Source organism: Pogona vitticeps, chromosome 1, assembly GCF_051106095.1.
Source record: "Pogona vitticeps strain Pit_001003342236 chromosome 1, PviZW2.1, whole genome shotgun sequence".
NCBI lineage: Eukaryota > Metazoa > Chordata > Lepidosauria > Squamata > Agamidae > Pogona > Pogona vitticeps.
Genome location: NC_135783.1, coordinates 200,877,035 through 200,896,045, shown reverse-complemented (window position 1 = coordinate 200,896,045; position 19,011 = coordinate 200,877,035). Strand labels below are relative to the sequence as shown.

General features: G+C 44.3%; 1 protein-coding gene across 2 annotated transcripts in view; it reads right to left on the bottom strand.

Moving 5' to 3' along the window:
• Positions 1-15,419: 15,419 nt before the first annotated feature.
• CHN1 (chimerin 1) overlaps positions 15,420-19,011 on the bottom strand; it is a 141,795-nt gene continuing 138,203 nt past the window's right edge. For both annotated transcript variants that reach the window (XM_020805156.3, XM_078394068.1), the window contains exon 13: positions 15,420-16,354. In XM_020805156.3, coding sequence (XP_020660815.1) covers positions 16,183-16,354 — 172 coding nt within the window. In that variant the 3' untranslated portion in view covers positions 15,420-16,182. The remainder of the gene's footprint in view (positions 16,355-19,011) is intronic.

The window sequence follows — 19,011 nt, the reverse complement described above, 5'->3', positions numbered from 1 at the left end:
GAGCCCTGAGAAGCTGTAGTCATGCCAGGAAGAGTCGTTGGCTTGAGAAACAAATTTACAAATGGAGCAGAAATTGAGGGTTTTTAAAAAGTGAATCCTGCAAGGAGAATGATACAGAACAGGGTGGAGAAGCCTATAAAATTCATACCCTCCTTGTAATACCATATTTTAAGAGGAGTTCTTTTTTTCTGGAAGAAAAGCAGGGTGGTTTTTAAAGCAAAACTAGACTTGTTTCTTTTTGGTAGATTTCACTGGGATTTCTTTTTTTTTTTTTTTTTGGCTTTAATCATCTCCTTCTTTCTGTGTGTGAAACAGAGTTCCATTGATAGTCCTGGACTTCTCCATCTCTCTCTTCCCTCCCTCAGTAGCTTCCATTAAGGTTTGATGGACTCTCCGGAGCAGAACATAGTAAATTCCAACCCTTAATCTCTTGCCACCCCCCCCCTCCCCGATCAGCACCTATTTAGCTTCCACAGTTCTTGAGCTATGGTGTTTCAAGGCTATTCAAAGGGCCCTGGATTCTGACACGTTTAATACAAAGTATGTTCACTTGTGAAAGAGATAAAAACATTCTCCCTATTTTCCATCTGACTAAAGAATGCCTGTCCTTGTTCTTATTCATGTTGTGCCCATTTCCACAGGCCTTACATAGGACAGGTGACCCTCTATCCACAAACACACACTGGTTCTTCACACCCCTATGTCATGTTTGGTGGCTGTAGCAAGTAAGGTGTAGTGGACAGAAGGTCACACGAGAACTCTGGAGACTTGGATTCCAATCCCCATTCCACCATGGAAATTTACTGTGACAGTAGGGTATGTCACTTAATAATCATTCCTTCAATGTCTCTCATACTTCCCAATCCTAGTAAGGTTGCTGACAGTTGGATGCAACTTGACAGCACATAACAAGAGTGGGGGAAATTACCGGAAACTGTCCCTTCCCAGTTTGCTGATGGATGCCTTCCTTTGTCAGAGAAACCGAAGTTGGATACAAAACTCAACTCTGCCAATTTTAGTGGGGATTATTCATAGCAAAGGATGGACAGAGTTACAGCTCCATGTTCTTATAAAGCTTTTCATGGAGTCTGAATGAATGGGAGTCCTGAGGAAGTCTGTAAGTAGTTTGTATGATATGGAATGGTGCTACTTTCTGGGTGGGGGTGGGAAGAGGATCACATATTCTTCAGTGACATTGCTAAGCTTAAAGGACGCGGAAGTCTCCTTCACAGAAAAATCTCCTCCTATTTCTGTGGCAGACCGGAAAGGTTTCACATTTCGGAAGGCATACTTTGAAGTGTTTCGGTGGAATTATTAATAGCCCTTCTGGAGCACTTGCCCCAATCAGTCAATTCTGCTTGCTTATAAACGTTCTATACAATTAAAAAAGAAAAAAAGAGAATCACATTATACTATACCTAAAGCCATTGTTATTTCAAATCCCAATAGATTTTTTTTAAAAAAAACAACCTTAATTCTCAAACCAAAAACAAATTTGTAAGGGAAGAACCAGAAAGTCTGTAGCTGACTTTGTTGTTATTTGTTAAGAGCATGATTCTGTTTAGCGAGGGAAACAAAAAAAATGTTCATTTTAAACATTGTGCTGAGTGTCATTTCATAAAAGCATGGAGAAGATCTTCTTTTTGTTAAAATGTTATATATTGGTAATAATTGCAAGAACAAATCAGACCACTTATCCATTTCATATGGTTATACAAAAAGTATGCAGAGAAATAGTACTGTACAGCAATTGTTAACTTCATTCGCCTGGAGCGAACAACTACTCTTTCCAATCCCACTTGCTTTTTTGTCAGTCAGCTTGGCACAGGAGTCTCAAGGTGATTTCACAAGCCAAGCTGAGGGCTTCTTTGTATGCCATAAGTTACACAGAAACAAGTTTGTGTGGGATATATGGTATGTCCAGTCCTAAAGTCATAGCCCAACATCAAAAGAATAGGCCAAGGCCAAAACATCAAATGACATCAGTGAATCCAGAAGTTTTTTTAAACCGGAGACTGTTTAAAAAGCATCAATGTGTGATAGGGCATGCAGGGTTGTTTTGAGTGTGTGTGTGTGTGCGTGTGCGTGCGTGCGTGCACACACACACATACACATGCATTCAGACATGGGATCATGTACAAAACAGGACTGTGCTGTCACCCCTGACCTTCATTGGCACTGTGTTTCTGTACAGTTGAGAGCCCTGCAGAAAGTGAACTGGGCCCCCATTCATATGGAGACAAAGTCTCCAGTTGCAGAAGTCATACGAAGGCAGCCTGTTTCCACACAATAAGTACATGCATGTCAGCTGACTGAGCAAGAAGACAACATGAAAGGGGCTTCTGCCCTCTATTCAAAGAACAGGGAATGCCTGAACTGGCTCTTTGGATTGTGGTCACTCTTTTGAAATAAGTGATATTGACTTGAATCAAAAAGATTTTGAATCCAAAGGGCAGAATTGTCCAACAAAGGGCTGAACCGTGCAGTATTACCCGTTGCTTGACATCATGCGTCCCCAGGTCATTCTCTGGGAAGGGAAGTCAGGGTTTCCCGGAGGCAAGATTCTATCATGCCTAAGAAAGGATGGCAGACCGTTTTCTGGGCTAGAGGCGGTGGCCATGAGGTCCTCAACCTAAGCCTCAAAGAGAACTGACTGACAGACTTCAGTCCTTTGCTGTTCTCAGTAAGAGGCCCCAGGAGGCAGCTGTTTGATTTTGTAACGCATGTCACAACCTGAAAAGCAAAACTGTCTGTATGAATACATGAGGGAAACCTTTGACTCAGAGCATGTGTAGAGTAGGGGAAAAGAATTAGAGGAAAAGATGCTAAGAAGGTACAAACAATGTTTTGGGATTTTATAGGAACTGCTTTAAGGTGATCCTGATTATATATACTTATTCCTCTGAATTTTCTCTCTCATCAGATGACACACAATGACTTCATGACTTCTGGGTCATGTATCTTTTGCATACAGAATTGTCATCAAGTATATCAGATGACAGCCTGGAAGCAACTAATTACAAATAACTTGTTGCTTGCAAATAGTTCCTCTTTTCCAATAGTGAAAGTTTAATTATGGATAATTTTCAAAGCTCTGTAGGGGGCATAAAGGAACGGAAAATATGCTGCTAATTTAATATTTAAAAATAAACATTTTCTTCATGTCATAATTTTCTTTTATTAAATTTAGTTTCTTGTTAGTTTCCAAGAATGCAATGATTTTAGCTACCTGGAGAGTTGAGTCCAAACCTGACTAAAAAGGAGTATATTCTAAAAGCAGCTTTTGCCACAGTTTGACTGTTAATGTCACTTCATGCATATTTTTCACTGTTGTACGAATGTAGATCAATTTGATTTGTATCTGAGTATTTTCTATACAGATCAGAGCTGATGCATTCTGAGTTGGTCTAGAGGTGGCTTAAAATTATTTATCCCCAGGTTTGTGCCTTCCTGATGTTGCTGGAGTGCAGCTCCCATCATCCTCCACCACTGATTATGCTGGTTGAGGCTGATTATGCTGGCTGAGGCTGATGGGAACAGCAGTTCAGCAACAGCTGGAGGGCCATGTGTTTTGCACCCTAGATGCAAACAATTTCCTTCTTCCTTGGGTTGCCTTGGAGTAAATATAGGCTGCAACATCTTTCCATTGTTCATCACCTTCCATGATGTCAACTTTCTAGGGGTGAACAGTGGCTCTTAAGTTGCAATTATGTTGCTACCAAAAATCACACAAAAAATTTTTTCCCCAAACACCACAAATAGCTAGGTTCACCAGTTTTTCTTCTTACTGTACAATTATGCCTAGATTTAAAAAATAAAAGAAAGGAAGAGGAAAAAAAAAAAGGGGGGGGGAAATCTGACAATTTTTACCATCTTGGAAAAGCTGGCTGTGCAATGTAATGGAATTTAGTTGCTTAGACTGATTTCTTTACTGGGTCCTTCACCCACAAATTTAAATGCTTTTTCCATTCTCAGACAGACAGAAAGACAGCACTGCTCAGCCAGATTGGTTCAAAAGCCCAGCACTCTCGTCTCTAGAAGCAAGCTATGGAAGGTCTAATTTTAGAAGAACCGTTTTCCCTGTCCTCTTGCCTAGGGAAGAATTCCTAAGGTGGTGCCTGTTACATACAGCACTGATGTTACCTGTCTGTCATGGGTTTGGAGGGAAAGTTCCATCCTATGGGGAGTGGAAGGCGGGACATCAGGAGGAGGGGCTGTACTGTATATATATGTGGAGCGTGTGTGGTGAAGTTCGGGAGACGCTGGGATGTGAAGAAGCAGCAGCTGGGAAGAAGAAGCTGGTGTGGGAGTCTGTGTGTCAGACAGGGTACTACTGTGTGTCAGAGTACCAACCTGATAGGTTCAGGGTCTGTGCTTCAAGTTAAGGGTTCTGTGTGAACCAACCTGTGTGTATGTATGAGTGAAACTAAGCCACGTTACTATATCTTATTCACCTGATCATTTTATTTTTCCCTGTGTGTGATTTAAATAAACCTTGTTCTTTATTTGTTTAAAAATCCATCCCTGGTCTGTGTGACTTCTTATAGGGAATGGTTGGTGGCAGCTTAGTTAACGTGTGGCAGATCCCAGTAGGTCTGGGTTTGTCACATTGATTGGTGTCCAGCGTGTGGGATACGACTGGTCCAGTTGTCCAGCGGTCCAGCAAAGCCTTGGCAAGTGTGCCCAGAGCAAGGGGGGTCTAGTCAGGGACAATCTGAGGCGCGTAGGTAATCTTCTAGGTGTACCTCACGGGGAGGTGCGCTAGTAGAAGAACGTGCCAACTGGGGAGACTAGATTAGGGTGCTCTGAGGCAGCCTGTTTTTGGCGGGAAAAAAGCTGAGGCAAAACTGTGAAATAGCAGTGATCTAGCCTGCCTGCTGAGAGGCCCAGCAGAGGGGGGTAGACTTTAACTCGCTACAGTTGCAAGTAGTGCTGAAGGACAGCAGCAATCTAGAGGGAAAGCTGGTTCTGAGGCAAAAGAAAGAAAAAAAAGTGGTTGTTTTATTTTGAGGCTTGACTTTTTAGAGCAGCTTGTTCTGAGGGGGGATTATGCCCTTGACTCGAAGCCAAATGGCAGAAATGGGTGAAGTGAAAGACCCCCAGGTAGACCAAGGTTCTGAGGATGAATTTGGCTCAGTGCAAGGTGACAGCACAGGAGAACAGAACCCAGAACTCAGAAAATTGCTCATAGCCCAACGGCATGAACTGAGGATGAGGCAATTTGAAATGGAGGAAAGGGAAAGAGAAGAAAGATTAGAGAGAGAAAAAAGTCAATTTGAAATAGAGAGATTGGAAAGAGAAGAAAGATTAGAGAGAGAGAAAATTGCTCTGGAAAAAGAAAGGATGGCGTTTGAATTAAGAAAATTGGAAATGATGAACCAGAACAATAATAACAATAGGGATTCTGAGGGAGGCCAATTGTCTAAGGCTGACCTGAAGAAATTCCCTGTGTACCACAAGGGAGATTGTCCTGAGGTGTTCTTTTCCTTAGTGGAAAGAGCGTTTGTGGACTTCTCAGTGAGGGAAACTGAGAAGATGACCATCATGCGATCTTTAATCAGTGGTAGCCTGGCTGAGGTTTATTCAGAGATGCCACAGGAACTGATGAGAGATTTTGCAGAGTTTAAAAAACTGGTGTTTGCAAGACATGGGATAAATGCGGAACAGCTGAGGCAAAGATTCAGGTCCCTCACAAAGAAACCAGAGCAGACTTTTACCCAAGTGGGGGCTCAATTGGTGAGGCTGCTTGAGAAATGGCTATCTCAGGAGGGGACAGAGACCTTTCAGCAGCTTAAAGATTTGATAGCGCTGGAACAGTTCTATTCAGTCCTGCATGGGGAACTGAAATTCCAGGTGAGGGAAAGGAAACCGAAATCTGTGGCAGAAGCCGCCGAGATTGCAGATTTTATTTACCAGATAAGAAAGCCCTTAGGTGAGGAGAAATCTGTAGGGAAACCTAAAGAAACCTACAGCAAGTACTCTCAGGGACCAGGGAAAAGCCAGCAAGGGGGAGGGGCCCATGGTGAAGGGAAGCCCTCAGACATGAAACCAAGACTTCAGATTTTGGAGGGAAAACCAAAACAAGATGAGAGAGACTCAAAATACACCAGAAAATGCTATTTCTGTCAGGGAAAGGGCCATCTAATCTCAGAGTGTGAGAAATTAAAGCAGCTAAAAGGAATTGTGCCTCAGGATTCGAGTGGGACCAAGCCAAAAGCTGTGTTCTGTGTCCAGAAAGAGCAAGGCTCATTGTCACTGAGGGAGCCTGTTGCCATGGCTACTCAATCTGGAACAGCTACCTCTGCTGATCAGGCTGAGGAAAATGGTCCTCTTGTAGAGGTCAGGCGCTGCCTGCTGGTGAGAACAGATTCTCAGTTGTTTGAGACAGCAGGGGTGGACGTAGGAATACTTGACCGTCAGTATCGGGGGCTGCGGGACACTTGTTCTCAGGTGACCCTGTGCCATCCAGATATTATTCCTAGGGAGTATGTAATCCCAAATGAGAGCATGAAGGTGGCAGGGATTGAGGGGCAGGTGATCTCTCTGCCAGTAGCGGAGGTACCTGTGAACTTTCAAGGCTGGAGGGGAGTTTGGCGGCTAGCGATTTCATCGACTCTGCCAGCAGCCGTGCTTGTGGGAAATGACCTGGCTGAACATGTGAAACGGGTGCTAGTGATTACACGTTCACAAGCCACCACGGGGACAGTTCAGGGGGGTAATGATGAGCCAGAGACGGAAGCAGAGGGGAGTTCAGAAGCTGTGGTGGAAACCTTAACCACAGACAGCAGATTTGGACAAGAGCAAAAGGCAGACGCCACTCTCCAAAAGTGTTTTGAACAGGTGACTGACGCCCAGCTAACACCTGAAACCCCAGTGAGATTTCTAGAGAAAAAGGGGATTTTGTATAGAGAGACCCTGAGGAATATCTCAAAAGGGGGAGATAGGATCAGAAGTCAGCTGGTGGTACCTGAAAAGTATCGCCCCATGATCTTACAAAGGGGGCACTCTGACATGTTTGCTGCACACTTAGGGGTGAACAAAACACAGCAGAGAATCACACAGAATTTTTACTGGCCTGACATAGGGAAGCAGATCAGGGAGTTCTGTAAACAATGTGATGTGTGTCAAAGGCAGGGGAATAGCCGCGACAGGACCAAAGCAAAGTTGTGCCCTTTGCCTGTGATTGACACTCCGTTCAAATGCATAGGGGTGGATATTGTGGGACCTTTGCCCAAGGCCACAAAGAGGGGGAACAGGTTCATTCTCACCATTGTGGACCATGCCACGAGGTACCCTGAAGCCATACCCTTGACTAACATTGAAACTAACACAGTGGCAGATGCCTTGGTGGGGTATATGTCCAGGATGGGATTTGCCTCAGAAATAATCACAGATTTGGGCGCATCGTTCACATCAAAGCTCATGAAACGCTTATGGCAAATCTGTGGAATTAAGCACAAGGAAACCACTGCCTATCATCCCGAAAGTAATGGGTTAACTGAGAAGTTCAATGGGACTCTAATGCGCATGATTAGGGCTTACTTGGCAGAGAATCCAAACAATTGGGACCAGAAGCTGCAATCCCTTTTGTTTGCTTATCGATCAGTGCCACAAGCCAGTACCGGGTTCAGTCCATTTGAACTTTTATTTGGGAGAAGGGTGAAAGGGCCCCTTGATTTGATCAAACAAAATTGGGAGCAGATCACCCAGGATGACCCACAAGACGTTGTGACATACATAGACACCTTGATGAATGACCTAAAGAGAAACCTAGAGCTGGCAGCAGAAAACCTGCAAGCTCAGAAGGTCAGACAGAAAACATGGTATGACCACAAAGCTAGAGAGAGGCACTTTGACCCAGGGGAGGAAGTGCTTTGGCTTAGGCCCTGCAGAGAGAACAAACTGCAGCTCAAATGGGCAGGACCATATAGGGTCATTTCCAAGATGTCAGACCTGAACTACCTTATAGAGCAGGAGGAGAACCAAGCAAGGAGGGTGGTTCATGTGAATGCCCTAAAACCCTACTACAGAGGGGAACAGAGGGTTTTATTTGCGATAAAAGCAGCTGAGAGTGAGGAAGCTGAATTACCCTTCTGGGAGGGTAGAGGGGAAGTAAAATACAACCCAGAGGAGGTAAAGATCAGTCCTGCACTCACCCAAGACCAGCAGCAAGAACTAAAAATGCTGCTCAGTAAATATCAACAGGTGTTTTCCAACAAGCTGGGGATAGTGAAGGGAGTGATGCATCGGATCCACACAGGGGATGCACCCCCGCAGGCAGTATCCCCATACCGAGTAACGGGACCCTATAGGGACAAGGTGCGGAAGGAGCTGGACGAGATGCTTAGGGAGAACATAATCGTCCCCTCTTCTAGTCCTTGGTCCTCTCCGATAGTCCTAGTGGACAAGCCTGATGGGAGCATTAGGTTTTGTGTCGATTACAGGAAATTAAACCGCGTAACCACTCCTGATGCCTACCCAATGCCCAGGCTAGACAACCTGATTGAAACCATAGGGGGTTGTCGGTTCATCTCATCATTGGACCTGGTAAAGGGATATTGGCAATTAAGAATTGATCCCAGGGATCAAGAAAAGACCGCCTTTTGCAGCCCTTTTGGTCTCTATGAGTTTCGAGTCCTGAGCTTTGGTCTCAGAAATGCACCAGCCACATTCCAAAGGCTGATGGACCAGACCTTGGCAGGGCTCAGTGACTTTACGGTGGCCTACATTGACGACATAGGGATCTTCAGTAATACCTGGGAAGATCACCTGATACACCTGGAGTTAGTGCTGCAGAGGTTAAGTGCAGCAGGGCTAACAGTAAAGGCCAGCAAGTGTCAGCTGGGTAGCCCAGAAATAAAATACTTGGGTCACATGGTAGGGGGAGGAGTGATAAAACCCCTGGAGGCCAAAATAGAAGCAGTTCGTGATTGGCCTAGACCCACCACCAAGAGAAAAGTCAAATCATTTCTTGGGTTGGTGGGCTACTACAGAAAGTTCATCCCGAGGTTTAGCGAGATTGCGGCTCCGCTGACCGATCTGACGAGGAAGAAGGCTGATGACCGCATCCCGTGGACCAGCGACTGTGAGGAGGCGTTCCAGAGGTTGAAGGAGGCGCTAATCAACTATCCAGTGCTGCGTGCTCCAGACTTCGACCGGGAGTTCATCATCTACACCGATGCGTCTAACAGCGGGGTAGGAGCAGTTCTGTGCCAGGAGGATGAGAATGGTGACCAGCATCCAGTGTCCTACCTGAGTAGGAAACTTCAAAAAGGTGAGAGACATTTGGCAACCGTGGAGAAGGAGTGTTTGGCCATAGTCTACGCGATCCAGAAGGCCAAGCCTTACATCTGGGGAAGACATTTTGTTCTGTGCACTGACCATTCACCACTGCAATGGTTAAAGACAATGAAAACCCACAATAGCAAACTTATGAGGTGGGCTTTAAACCTACAGGACTATGACTTTGAAGTGAAGGTGGTCAGAGGGTCAGTGAACTGTGTTGCTGACGCCTTGTCAAGAAGACCTGAAGAATGAAGACGGCGAAAGAAACATGGACTATGTATATATATTGATGACAAAAGTTAAATGTACCTGTTTTTTGAACTTGGTTTGTATGAATAAAGGTAAATTGATGTAATGTATATGGTAAATGTTTAAATGCCTAATTGCTATGGTTAACTTAGAATGTAAGTATAAGTATGATATGGTATGTATAACTGTTGTTGTGTGTTTTATCCAGGTTGTTTTTTGGGAAAAAGCACCTTAGCTTTCCCCCTACAAAACAACTTATAAAGAGGGGAGGTGTTACATACAGCACTGATGTTACCTGTCTGTCATGGGTTTGGAGGGAAAGTTCCATCCTATGGGGAGTGGAAGGCGGGACATCAGGAGGAGGGGCTGTACTGTATATATATGTGGAGCGTGTGTGGTGAAGTTCGGGAGACGCTGGGATGTGAAGAAGCAGCAGCTGGGAAGAAGAAGCTGGTGTGGGAGTCTGTGTGTCAGACAGGGTACTACTGTGTGTCAGAGTACCAACCTGATAGGTTCAGGGTCTGTGCTTCAAGTTAAGGGTTCTGTGTGAACCAACCTGTGTGTATGTATGAGTGAAACTAAGCCACGTTACTATATCTTATTCACCTGATCATTTTATTTTTCCCTGTGTGTGATTTAAATAAACCTTGTTCTTTATTTGTTTAAAAATCCATCCCTGGTCTGTGTGACTTCTTATAGGGAATGGTTGGTAGCAGCTTAGTTAACGTGTGGCAGATCCCAGTAGGTCTGGGTTCCATTACATTGCAGCTGGCTGTGCAATGTAATGGAATTTAGTTGCTTAGACTGATTTCTTTACTGGGTCCTTCACCCACAAATTTAAATGCTTTTTCCATTCTCAGACAGACAGAAAGACAGCACTGCTCAGCCAGATTGGTTCAAAAGCCCAGCACTCTCGTCTCTAGAAGCAAGCTATGGAAGGTCTAATTTTAGAAGAACCGTTTTCCCTGTCCTCTTGCCTAGGGAAGAATTCCTAAGGTGGTGCCTGCCACCTCATATATCAATGTATTAATATGTAAAATTAAGGCAGATATTGTTGTTGCTAGTTGGTGGTTGTGGTGAGTACACATGACAAGAAACCATATATAGCTCTTGGCAGTGGCATGCGAGTTGAAAGTCTTGCAAGGAACGGAGGATGATGTAAAATAATAATCACCACCACGACCCCCATAGTTCATGTGTGCACCACACTCTGGAAAGACAGCTCATGTGTACAAAGTGCTTCTTGGTCTAAAGCAATGGTTTCCAACCTTGGGACCCCAGATGTTCTTAAATTAAAACTCGTAGAAATCTTCATCACTAGCAGTGCTAGCTAAGAATCTGGGAGTTTTGGTCCAAGAACATATGGTCAACTCAAGGCTGGGAAACACTGCTCTAAAGCTTTATAAACAATGAAACGAACGTGAGTTCAGAAAGATGGCAACATTACTGGGGTAACATTCCTGCCACAAGAGGGGAGGTTTATTATTTGAAGAAGGAGCAGCCTTGTTGCCAGTTCTAAGGAATCCATAGATCTATTCTTTCTGAAATTAATCCGAAATGCACGGCATTTACCCTGCGTTTGAACCTCACTGCATTCAATGTGCCTTATCCTGAGATGGTGCATAGGATGGTGGCCTGGCAGCAATCCTATGCACTTTTTCTTGAAGGTTCGATGGATTCCAGGATGTTTTATTCTCCTCCTGCAAATTTCCATTGGATTGCAAGCTAAATTAATGAACGGACTGGTGGGTAGTTTTGCACACATCTTCTGATACACAACAAGAATGCAAAACACATCAGAGATGCCTCCCTTAGTGTGTGAGGGTATATATGTGCTAGTTCAAGCCCCAGCAGGTCCTGACAGTGTCCTAGTTAATATTTCCAAACTTCCAAGACATCTAGTGCTAATTAAATAGTACTTCCCTGTTTAGACTGTCCTCCTCTACCTGTGCAGCAAATAATCCACAAGGAAATTTGAATACTGAGGTTTCAGATGTTGTTGCTGCCATGAAAGCTATTTGAATAATTGGGGGGTGGGGAAATCCTAAAGCAAACCAGTATACCTTTAATAGATTTTGACAAGCATTCACAATAAACTGGATAATGAAGCAGTTCCAAGAGGCCTTCTTCTTAGAAAAGACAAAAATGAACCAGCAAAGACTGTAAATATTAAAAATAAGAACTATTCTTTGTTTTGCATCCCACAGCTTGAAGAGTAAGGGTTTCTCGCCAATATATAGGGAACTCTGTAACATACGAGGAAATGCTGCTGAAATTTCGTAATTTGGTGTACATTAATCGACAATTGCATTGTACTAAACACAATTCAGGGATATTTTTTTCGAGCTTGCAGTCTCTTTCATGATTTGGCAGCAAGGGGGCAAAAGGGATGGGGGGCAATGCCTTGCTGATTCCAGGATTCTTGTGAGCTTGGCAGACTAAATTCTTACCTATTCATTTGTTAACTGAGAGGAAAGGTGGGAGTATACAGAGCAAACAGATGAGAGAAGCCTTCAGGAGAATAATGCAACCTAGCCTCCTTTCCTGCTACTCTTAAAACATAAAGAACTAAAAAAGTGGGTGCCTGCCAGAGCAGGCGGAGCTGGGAAGCACCGAACACGTGTTCAGCAAAAAACAAACAAAACAACAACAACAACAAAACACAAACCAGAGGTTTGTGCCATCTCGAATCATTGGAGAGCGGAGTACTCAGACTTCCCAAAAGCCTGCTTGAGGTCTAAATGCATCTCACCTCTCCTTGCAACAATATACCAAGATTTCTTTCTTTTCAAATCTTCATAATCCTGTCCCGCGAGCATTGTTCTGCAGTATTAGCAGAGCCTTTACATCAGTTTAAGTAGGTCTTTTTCCATTAGTGAGCAATGAAACTTTCTGCTGAAACTATCCAACACAATTTTACTGTTAACATTTCCTCTTAGGAGTGCCATCTTGGATATTTTCTGGCACCACCTGGCTTTCACATAATGTGTAAAGAAGCTATGGATGCCCATGTCCCAAAACCTTTTCCTCCGTCTTTGAAATGTCGGTGAATGCCCTACCCCTATTCATGTTCCTTTTCTTGGTGTGATCAAAACAGGAAGCGAGAAGTGACCCACTCCTCCACCCTTCTCTCACCTCGTCACATTCTCCTAATTAGGAGCGATGTGTTTGATGAGAAGTGCCTATTCATCTGGGTTCTTGCTCATGGGTAAGACCCACCTGCCAGCACCTCTTCAGACTCATCTCTGCTGCCCTGGATCAAGCAACAAGTGGGATGTGTGAATACAGAGGTGGGCAGTAGAGTCTGCAAACAGTATGAGGTGAGGAGAAATGGCAATGTTTCATAGGATCCAAGTAATTTAAAACAGTGTTCCCCAGCCTTGGGCTTCCAGGTGTTCTTGGAGTAAAACTCATCACCACCTCTGCTGGCCAGGATTTCTGGGAGTTGAAGTCCAAGAACATCTGGAGGCCCATGGTTGGGGACCACTGTATTGTTGAACCTAAGTGCTTTTTTAAATGCTCTTTTAGAACTGCATTTAAAACAACATAAAAGACCTGTACATTTTAGTCTTGCTTCATATGAAAAAAGCAGGTGTTGGGGAACAGCCAGTTTATGGACCTCTGATGTTGAAGGACAATCTTTTGTGCCTGTAGATCAGATGGCATATACAGCAGACAGGCAGGACCTGTCAAAGCAAACGGCACATACAGTGTAGCATGCTTTGATGGGGAAAACTCACTTCCAGGGGGGGGGTACATATGGAGTGGTGGAATGATGCTCACAAAGTGAGACTTCCTAGTAGGGATTTGGCAATATCCAGAATTCACCAAATAATGCCATTTTCAGATAGTTCTGAATATATCCAAATCCAAATCTCCAATAATGATTCCTAATATTCAGAGTCGCATGGACTCTTATAGGCTAGAAAGCAAAAGATTAGGCCTCTGCTTGCTAAAGGGAGAAATGCAGATGGTCCAGTGGATGGCATCAGCACTCAGACTGTCGGCTTGGGTGACTGCAGTGCAGCTGCTTTTGTGGTTGGGAAAGAGATGGACAGACAAGACATTCCCTTCCATATCCAGACAATGCAGCTGCATCCTATTCGAGGAAGGATTTACCCCCCAGCCCCCCCTAACCAGCAAACATCTCCTGTGCAAAGCAGCCTTGTGGTTGGTGGGAAGTCCCTTTCAAGTGCATATAGTACATGTTTGATGTGGGGGAGAGGGAGATTGAGGGGACTCTGGTGGGCACCGTTTCTGAAGGCGGTGAAACTGAAATCACCCTTGCCCCTCCATCAGCACTTGCTCCACCAGCTGCCAGAGCCAGTAGTGATGGCGAGTTAGCAATCCCTGTGAGGAACGTGAAGACTGGACCTGGAGCTCTCAAGAAGTCAGTAATCTGGAAGTGTTTTCAACCATGTGCAACAGAGGCGTGTGTTCGAGTCCATGCACTGCAAGATGGTGCTCCAGCGTGGGAAGGACCTGGGCCACCTCCCCAATGGTAGCAGACTCAGCCACCAGAAAACAACCCAGGGCATTGCTGGTGGCAAATGAAGTGGGTACTCTGGGGGCAAGTAGCTTCCTTGTTGTGAAGGGTAAGAGTCCTCAGAAGGCAGAGGCTGAGCCATCAGCCCAAGAGAGCAGGGAGTTAGATGGGAAAAGAGAGAGAGGGGAGAGGCAGCCAACTGAAGAATAAGTTCCAGGCCACCCTGGAGGAGTTTGGAGGGTTGCAGGAAAAGGTCTTCTGCAAATGTAAAAATAATCCTATCAGAGGAAGTGAAGAAGTCCTGGTAGGAACTGATTTGCATAATTTACTATAGCAGACATTGCCAAATGAATAATTTATCACTTTAGGTCATTTCCTCCTGTTCTGAAAGGTGAAGAGTGAGTTTTGTGAGGTTGGCACTGCACAATTTAAACCTCAGTTGTGATTTGGAGTCATTTAGTTTGGACTGCTAGCTGTGTGTCAGAACTTGGCTGGCTTACACATCACTGCTTTTACATTTAATTGGAAAAGATCCCAAGTAAATTAGTTATTAAAATCACTAAAGAAATGTTCTTGATGAAACTGTTTTGACAATTACTAGGATTATTATTCCTGTGCAGCTGCTTCTGGAGCAAGGAAGGACAGTTAGCTCCAATTTATGGTGCAGGGAAGTGTAGTAATGCAAATATTGTGTCAGTTGCATCAGCGGCATTCTCTTCTGCTTTAGTTACACCAATACCGGAGGATTGTTCTGCTCTAGTTGAAATGTTGTCCACTTGTAGGCAACTACAACAGAGGCAGGTAGCTCTGCTTCTTTTAGACTGTCCATTGCTTTGTTTTACCAGGACAACACTGGGACAGAACAATGGTTTTCTAAGAGTCAAGACTTACAGCTAAACCCCATTGGGCACTGCACCAAAGGAGGAAGATTTTGGGGGGGGGGGAGGAGAGAAAAGGCCATGGAGACTGCAGATTGCTCTAATCAGATGCATGCTTACTGTATTTTTTCCATGTATAAGACTATACTTTTCTCTAAAATCTTTAGAACAAAAATTGAGGGTCGTCTTATACACGGAAGTAAGCTGAGGAGAGAACAAAAACAAGCAGAAGGGAAAGCAGGGATCAAAGAGATCCTGCAGGGCTTTGATCCCTTTCCCTCTACACTTGCTAAGCCCCACTTAGATTTCTTAATTTTGGATTAGAAAAGTGGAGGGTGTCTTATACATGGGGGCGTCTTATACACAGAAAAATACAGTGCTTCCATATAAGCTTCACTGAACTGAGACTGACTTAGAGCTTCTACTGGCCACTAGTCAGTCTCATACAAATATGTATGGGATAGGGATGCATGTCCCCAGTCACTGTCACCCTGGGAGAATAAACCTTGTAGCCGGATGTGTTATGGTTCTAATGCAAAATTTTAATAAATTAACATGCATGCCCAATAAAAATACAAAATGACAATTTAAGAACAACCACCAACAAAGTTATCCACACTCACTCAGCATAGCCATCTTTAACTGGAACCACACACAAAAAAGGCATTCTTGAAAGTGGCAGCCAGAATATATTTCCAATACAAGAAAATGTATTCCACCATTTAAAAGAAATTGTATGGAACCTAAGAAGTAATCATCCGTCAACATAGGAAAAGAAGAAGAGGCAATGTCAACGAGAGGAGGCAGGCTTTGGTCCACTGCACTCTGCTTTCCTTCGCCTGCATGAAATATCAGAAACCAATTACAGAGCATAAAAAGAAAACCACAACAGATTTACACAGAGAAACATGCTAGAGTACAATCACAGACTATCCCAGAAGACAGATGCTGTACTGTGTCTGTTGTGTCCTGCATACGAGAAGCCTCACAAGAGAGATTGAGCAAGAAGCAGACCATCCAAACTTCGATTCCCTGTCCTACCTTGAAACAACCCAGACCTCCCAGTACTGGACAGTACAATCCATGTTACCTTCATTCCCAACTTGGTCTGAACAATGTCACAGAGGCAAGCGAAGAAGCATCTTTCCTACACTGAAACCTCACTACTGGAATGTAGCGACAGAAGCTGGCTCAGTTACTGCAAAATGTTCCTTCATCATCCCCAGATCTCCACTGTTTTCCATTTAAATCATATGCGCGCCCCCCCAACTCAACAAAAGAAGTTCAAAATAAAATATCTTCGTTTTTTATAAGCATCTCCACCACAAGTCTCTGATAACGGATATCATTCAGGGCGGCCATTGGGTCAAGCTCTGGTGCTCGCATTAGGGTTGGCCCAAAAACAATCCCAAGGTTCTCAGCGTTCATGAGATTCTCTTTTTCATGGAGCGTTACCCTGGAACAAAGAAGGCAAGGGTTAAATGGCAAGTCATCAGCAGATGTTAGGAGCTGGTATCCTCATACCACAACACAACAACACAAGAGCCACATCTACATCATGTACGGAACTTAGCTTCAAACAGTTGTCATGGCTGCAACTGCAACCCACTCACAGAACTCTAACTCCCAAGGTTTCTTAGTTACTGAAATGGTGGTTCTCCAGGGCTTGTGGTAAGCCTGTTTTGCGAAGCAGTGGCTAGAAGCTGGCAGAATGGGATGGACGGAAACACAAAACATGGAGCCATCAAGGCATGATTAGGGGTGTTTTCGTCTTCAGTGAGGTTTAAATACATGGTCATCAATGATAAGCACCAAGAGAATGGGGCATCCCTCTGGGTTTCTGCACTGGCTTGTAGTTAACTGTCACAAGCAATTGTTGACCTCTGCTTTATCAAGTCAAAGCTGTGAAAAGGGAGTCCTTTCCCCTGCCATACAATGCTAAAACTCAGGGTCATCTGATGCAGCTGGATGGGGAGAGGTTCAAGGCAGGCAAAAAGAAGTATCCCATTACATAGCAGAATGTTAATTATGTCAGTTGTGCAACAATGTGTGGTGGTGATGGCTACTAAAAGTGGCAAAGGTTCCCCTTGACATTTAGCCCAGTCGTGTTTGACTCTAGAGGGCGGTGCTCATCCGTGTTTCCAAGTCATAGAGCCAGCGTTTTGTCCGAAGACATTCTTCCATGGTCACATGGCCAGTGCAACTTAGACACGGAACGCTGTTACCTTCCCACTGAGATGGTCCCTATTTATCTACTTGCATTTTGCATGCTTTCGAACCGCTAGGGTGGCGGGAGCTGGGACAAGCAACGGGCCCTCACTCCCTCGCATGGATTCGATCTCACGACTGCTGGTCTTCTGACCTTGCAGCAGAGAGGCTTCTGCAGTTTAACCCGCAGGGCTACCATGTCCCCTAAAACGTGGTAGACAAATTCTAATTGGATATGACTGTCAACATATGTTTTATTTGTTTCATGTAAATCAATCTACATTTATTCAAATACAGTCGTCATCTTTTTCTGGTTGCTGCACAGTGGTGGAGGGTGGGGTTTCACTTAACTGGGGCTTATTTTTGGGGCAGGGCTTATATTACGAGCATCCTGAAAAATCATACTAGGGCTTATTTTCAGGTTAGGGGTCATTTTCAGGGAAACAGGATACTGCTAAGATGGCTCTCTTCCCTGTTCTCTGCTCTAAGATGCAGAATGCAAACTGCTGTCTTGAGACTCTGTGATTGTCTTTATGGCAGTTAACTGCCTCTCTAGGTAAAAGTTAGAATTTGTAAATTAGTTTGTGAACAGATTAAGCAAAAGCTCTAATGTATATTACTGACTTACAACTCAAAATAAAGCCTTACCAGGATATATTAAATATAAATGACTAAATAGCCATTGTCCCAAACTTCATGAATTATAAACAAAATATTATTCCCCACCCCCAAGTCAGGAACTCTTAAATACACTGTCTGGAATTAAATCATTTTAGATACCTCTAATGATTGCCAGGAACTGGTAGTTGTTAAGCGAACTGTTCTCAAGTTGGCCAACCTCTGCAATTTCTATTTATAGTTACTCTGAATATAGTAAACTGGCTGACCCCAAATGAATTTGGTAAGACTCTATTGGCTGTTTCCTCGCTTTCAGATATCTGAGTGAGCATCCCTGTAAGTGATGCCTTATGTTGGGTTGTTGCTAAGCATTTAAAAGATTTGGGATCCATCATACTGTGAGACAAATCTGCATAACATTTGTACATGCTAATTAATATTTACATGGGAAAACCTAGAAATCATTTTTAGGATTTATTTAAATTAGGAACTAAGCCTGTTTATTTCTCATTGAAATAATCTCAAATAATATGTGGTATTCAATCAATGTGCACCCCGATCACCCCGCTGGGAGTCTGATCGAACACGACTTAGAGCCCATTATTGGGCCTATTTCGTGGCAATACGGCTGGCGAAACGGCAATATTTCTCCAGCCATATTGCTTCCTCAGAATGTCGTCCAGCAGAGCTGTTTCGGGTGGTCCGGGATCTTCTTCAACCGGGAAATCCGGTGGAGGACCCGGACTGCTCATCAGCTCGCTGTGATGAGTTTGCCATACATTTTGAGGGAAAAATCGCTCAGATTCGCAGTGGGTTGGACTCCACAGTTACTGCAGAATCAGAGGATGTGTCCAGTGCGCCGTGCTTAGGTCCAGTATTAATGGATGAGTTTCAATTGTTGAGACCTGATGATGTGGACAGGGTGCTTGGATCTGTCTGTTCTACCACCACTCCGCTTGACCCTTGCCCATCCTGGCTAATTAGAAGATCAGCCAGGGGGGTTCGCACCTGGGTCCAGGAGGCCGTGAACGCCTCTCTGAGAGAGGGAGTGGTCCCTACCGCCTTGAAAGAGGCGGTAATTCGACCACTCCTTAAAAAGCCTAACCTGGACCCAAGGCTGGTGGTCAACTACCGACCAGTGGCGAACCTCCCTTATTTGGGCAAGGTGTTGGAGCGGGTTGTGGCTGGGCAACTCCAGGTGCTGCTGGATGAAACGGATTTTCTGGATCCATTTCAATCGGGTTTCAGGCCGGGTTTTGGTACAGAGACTGCCTTGGTCGCCCTGTA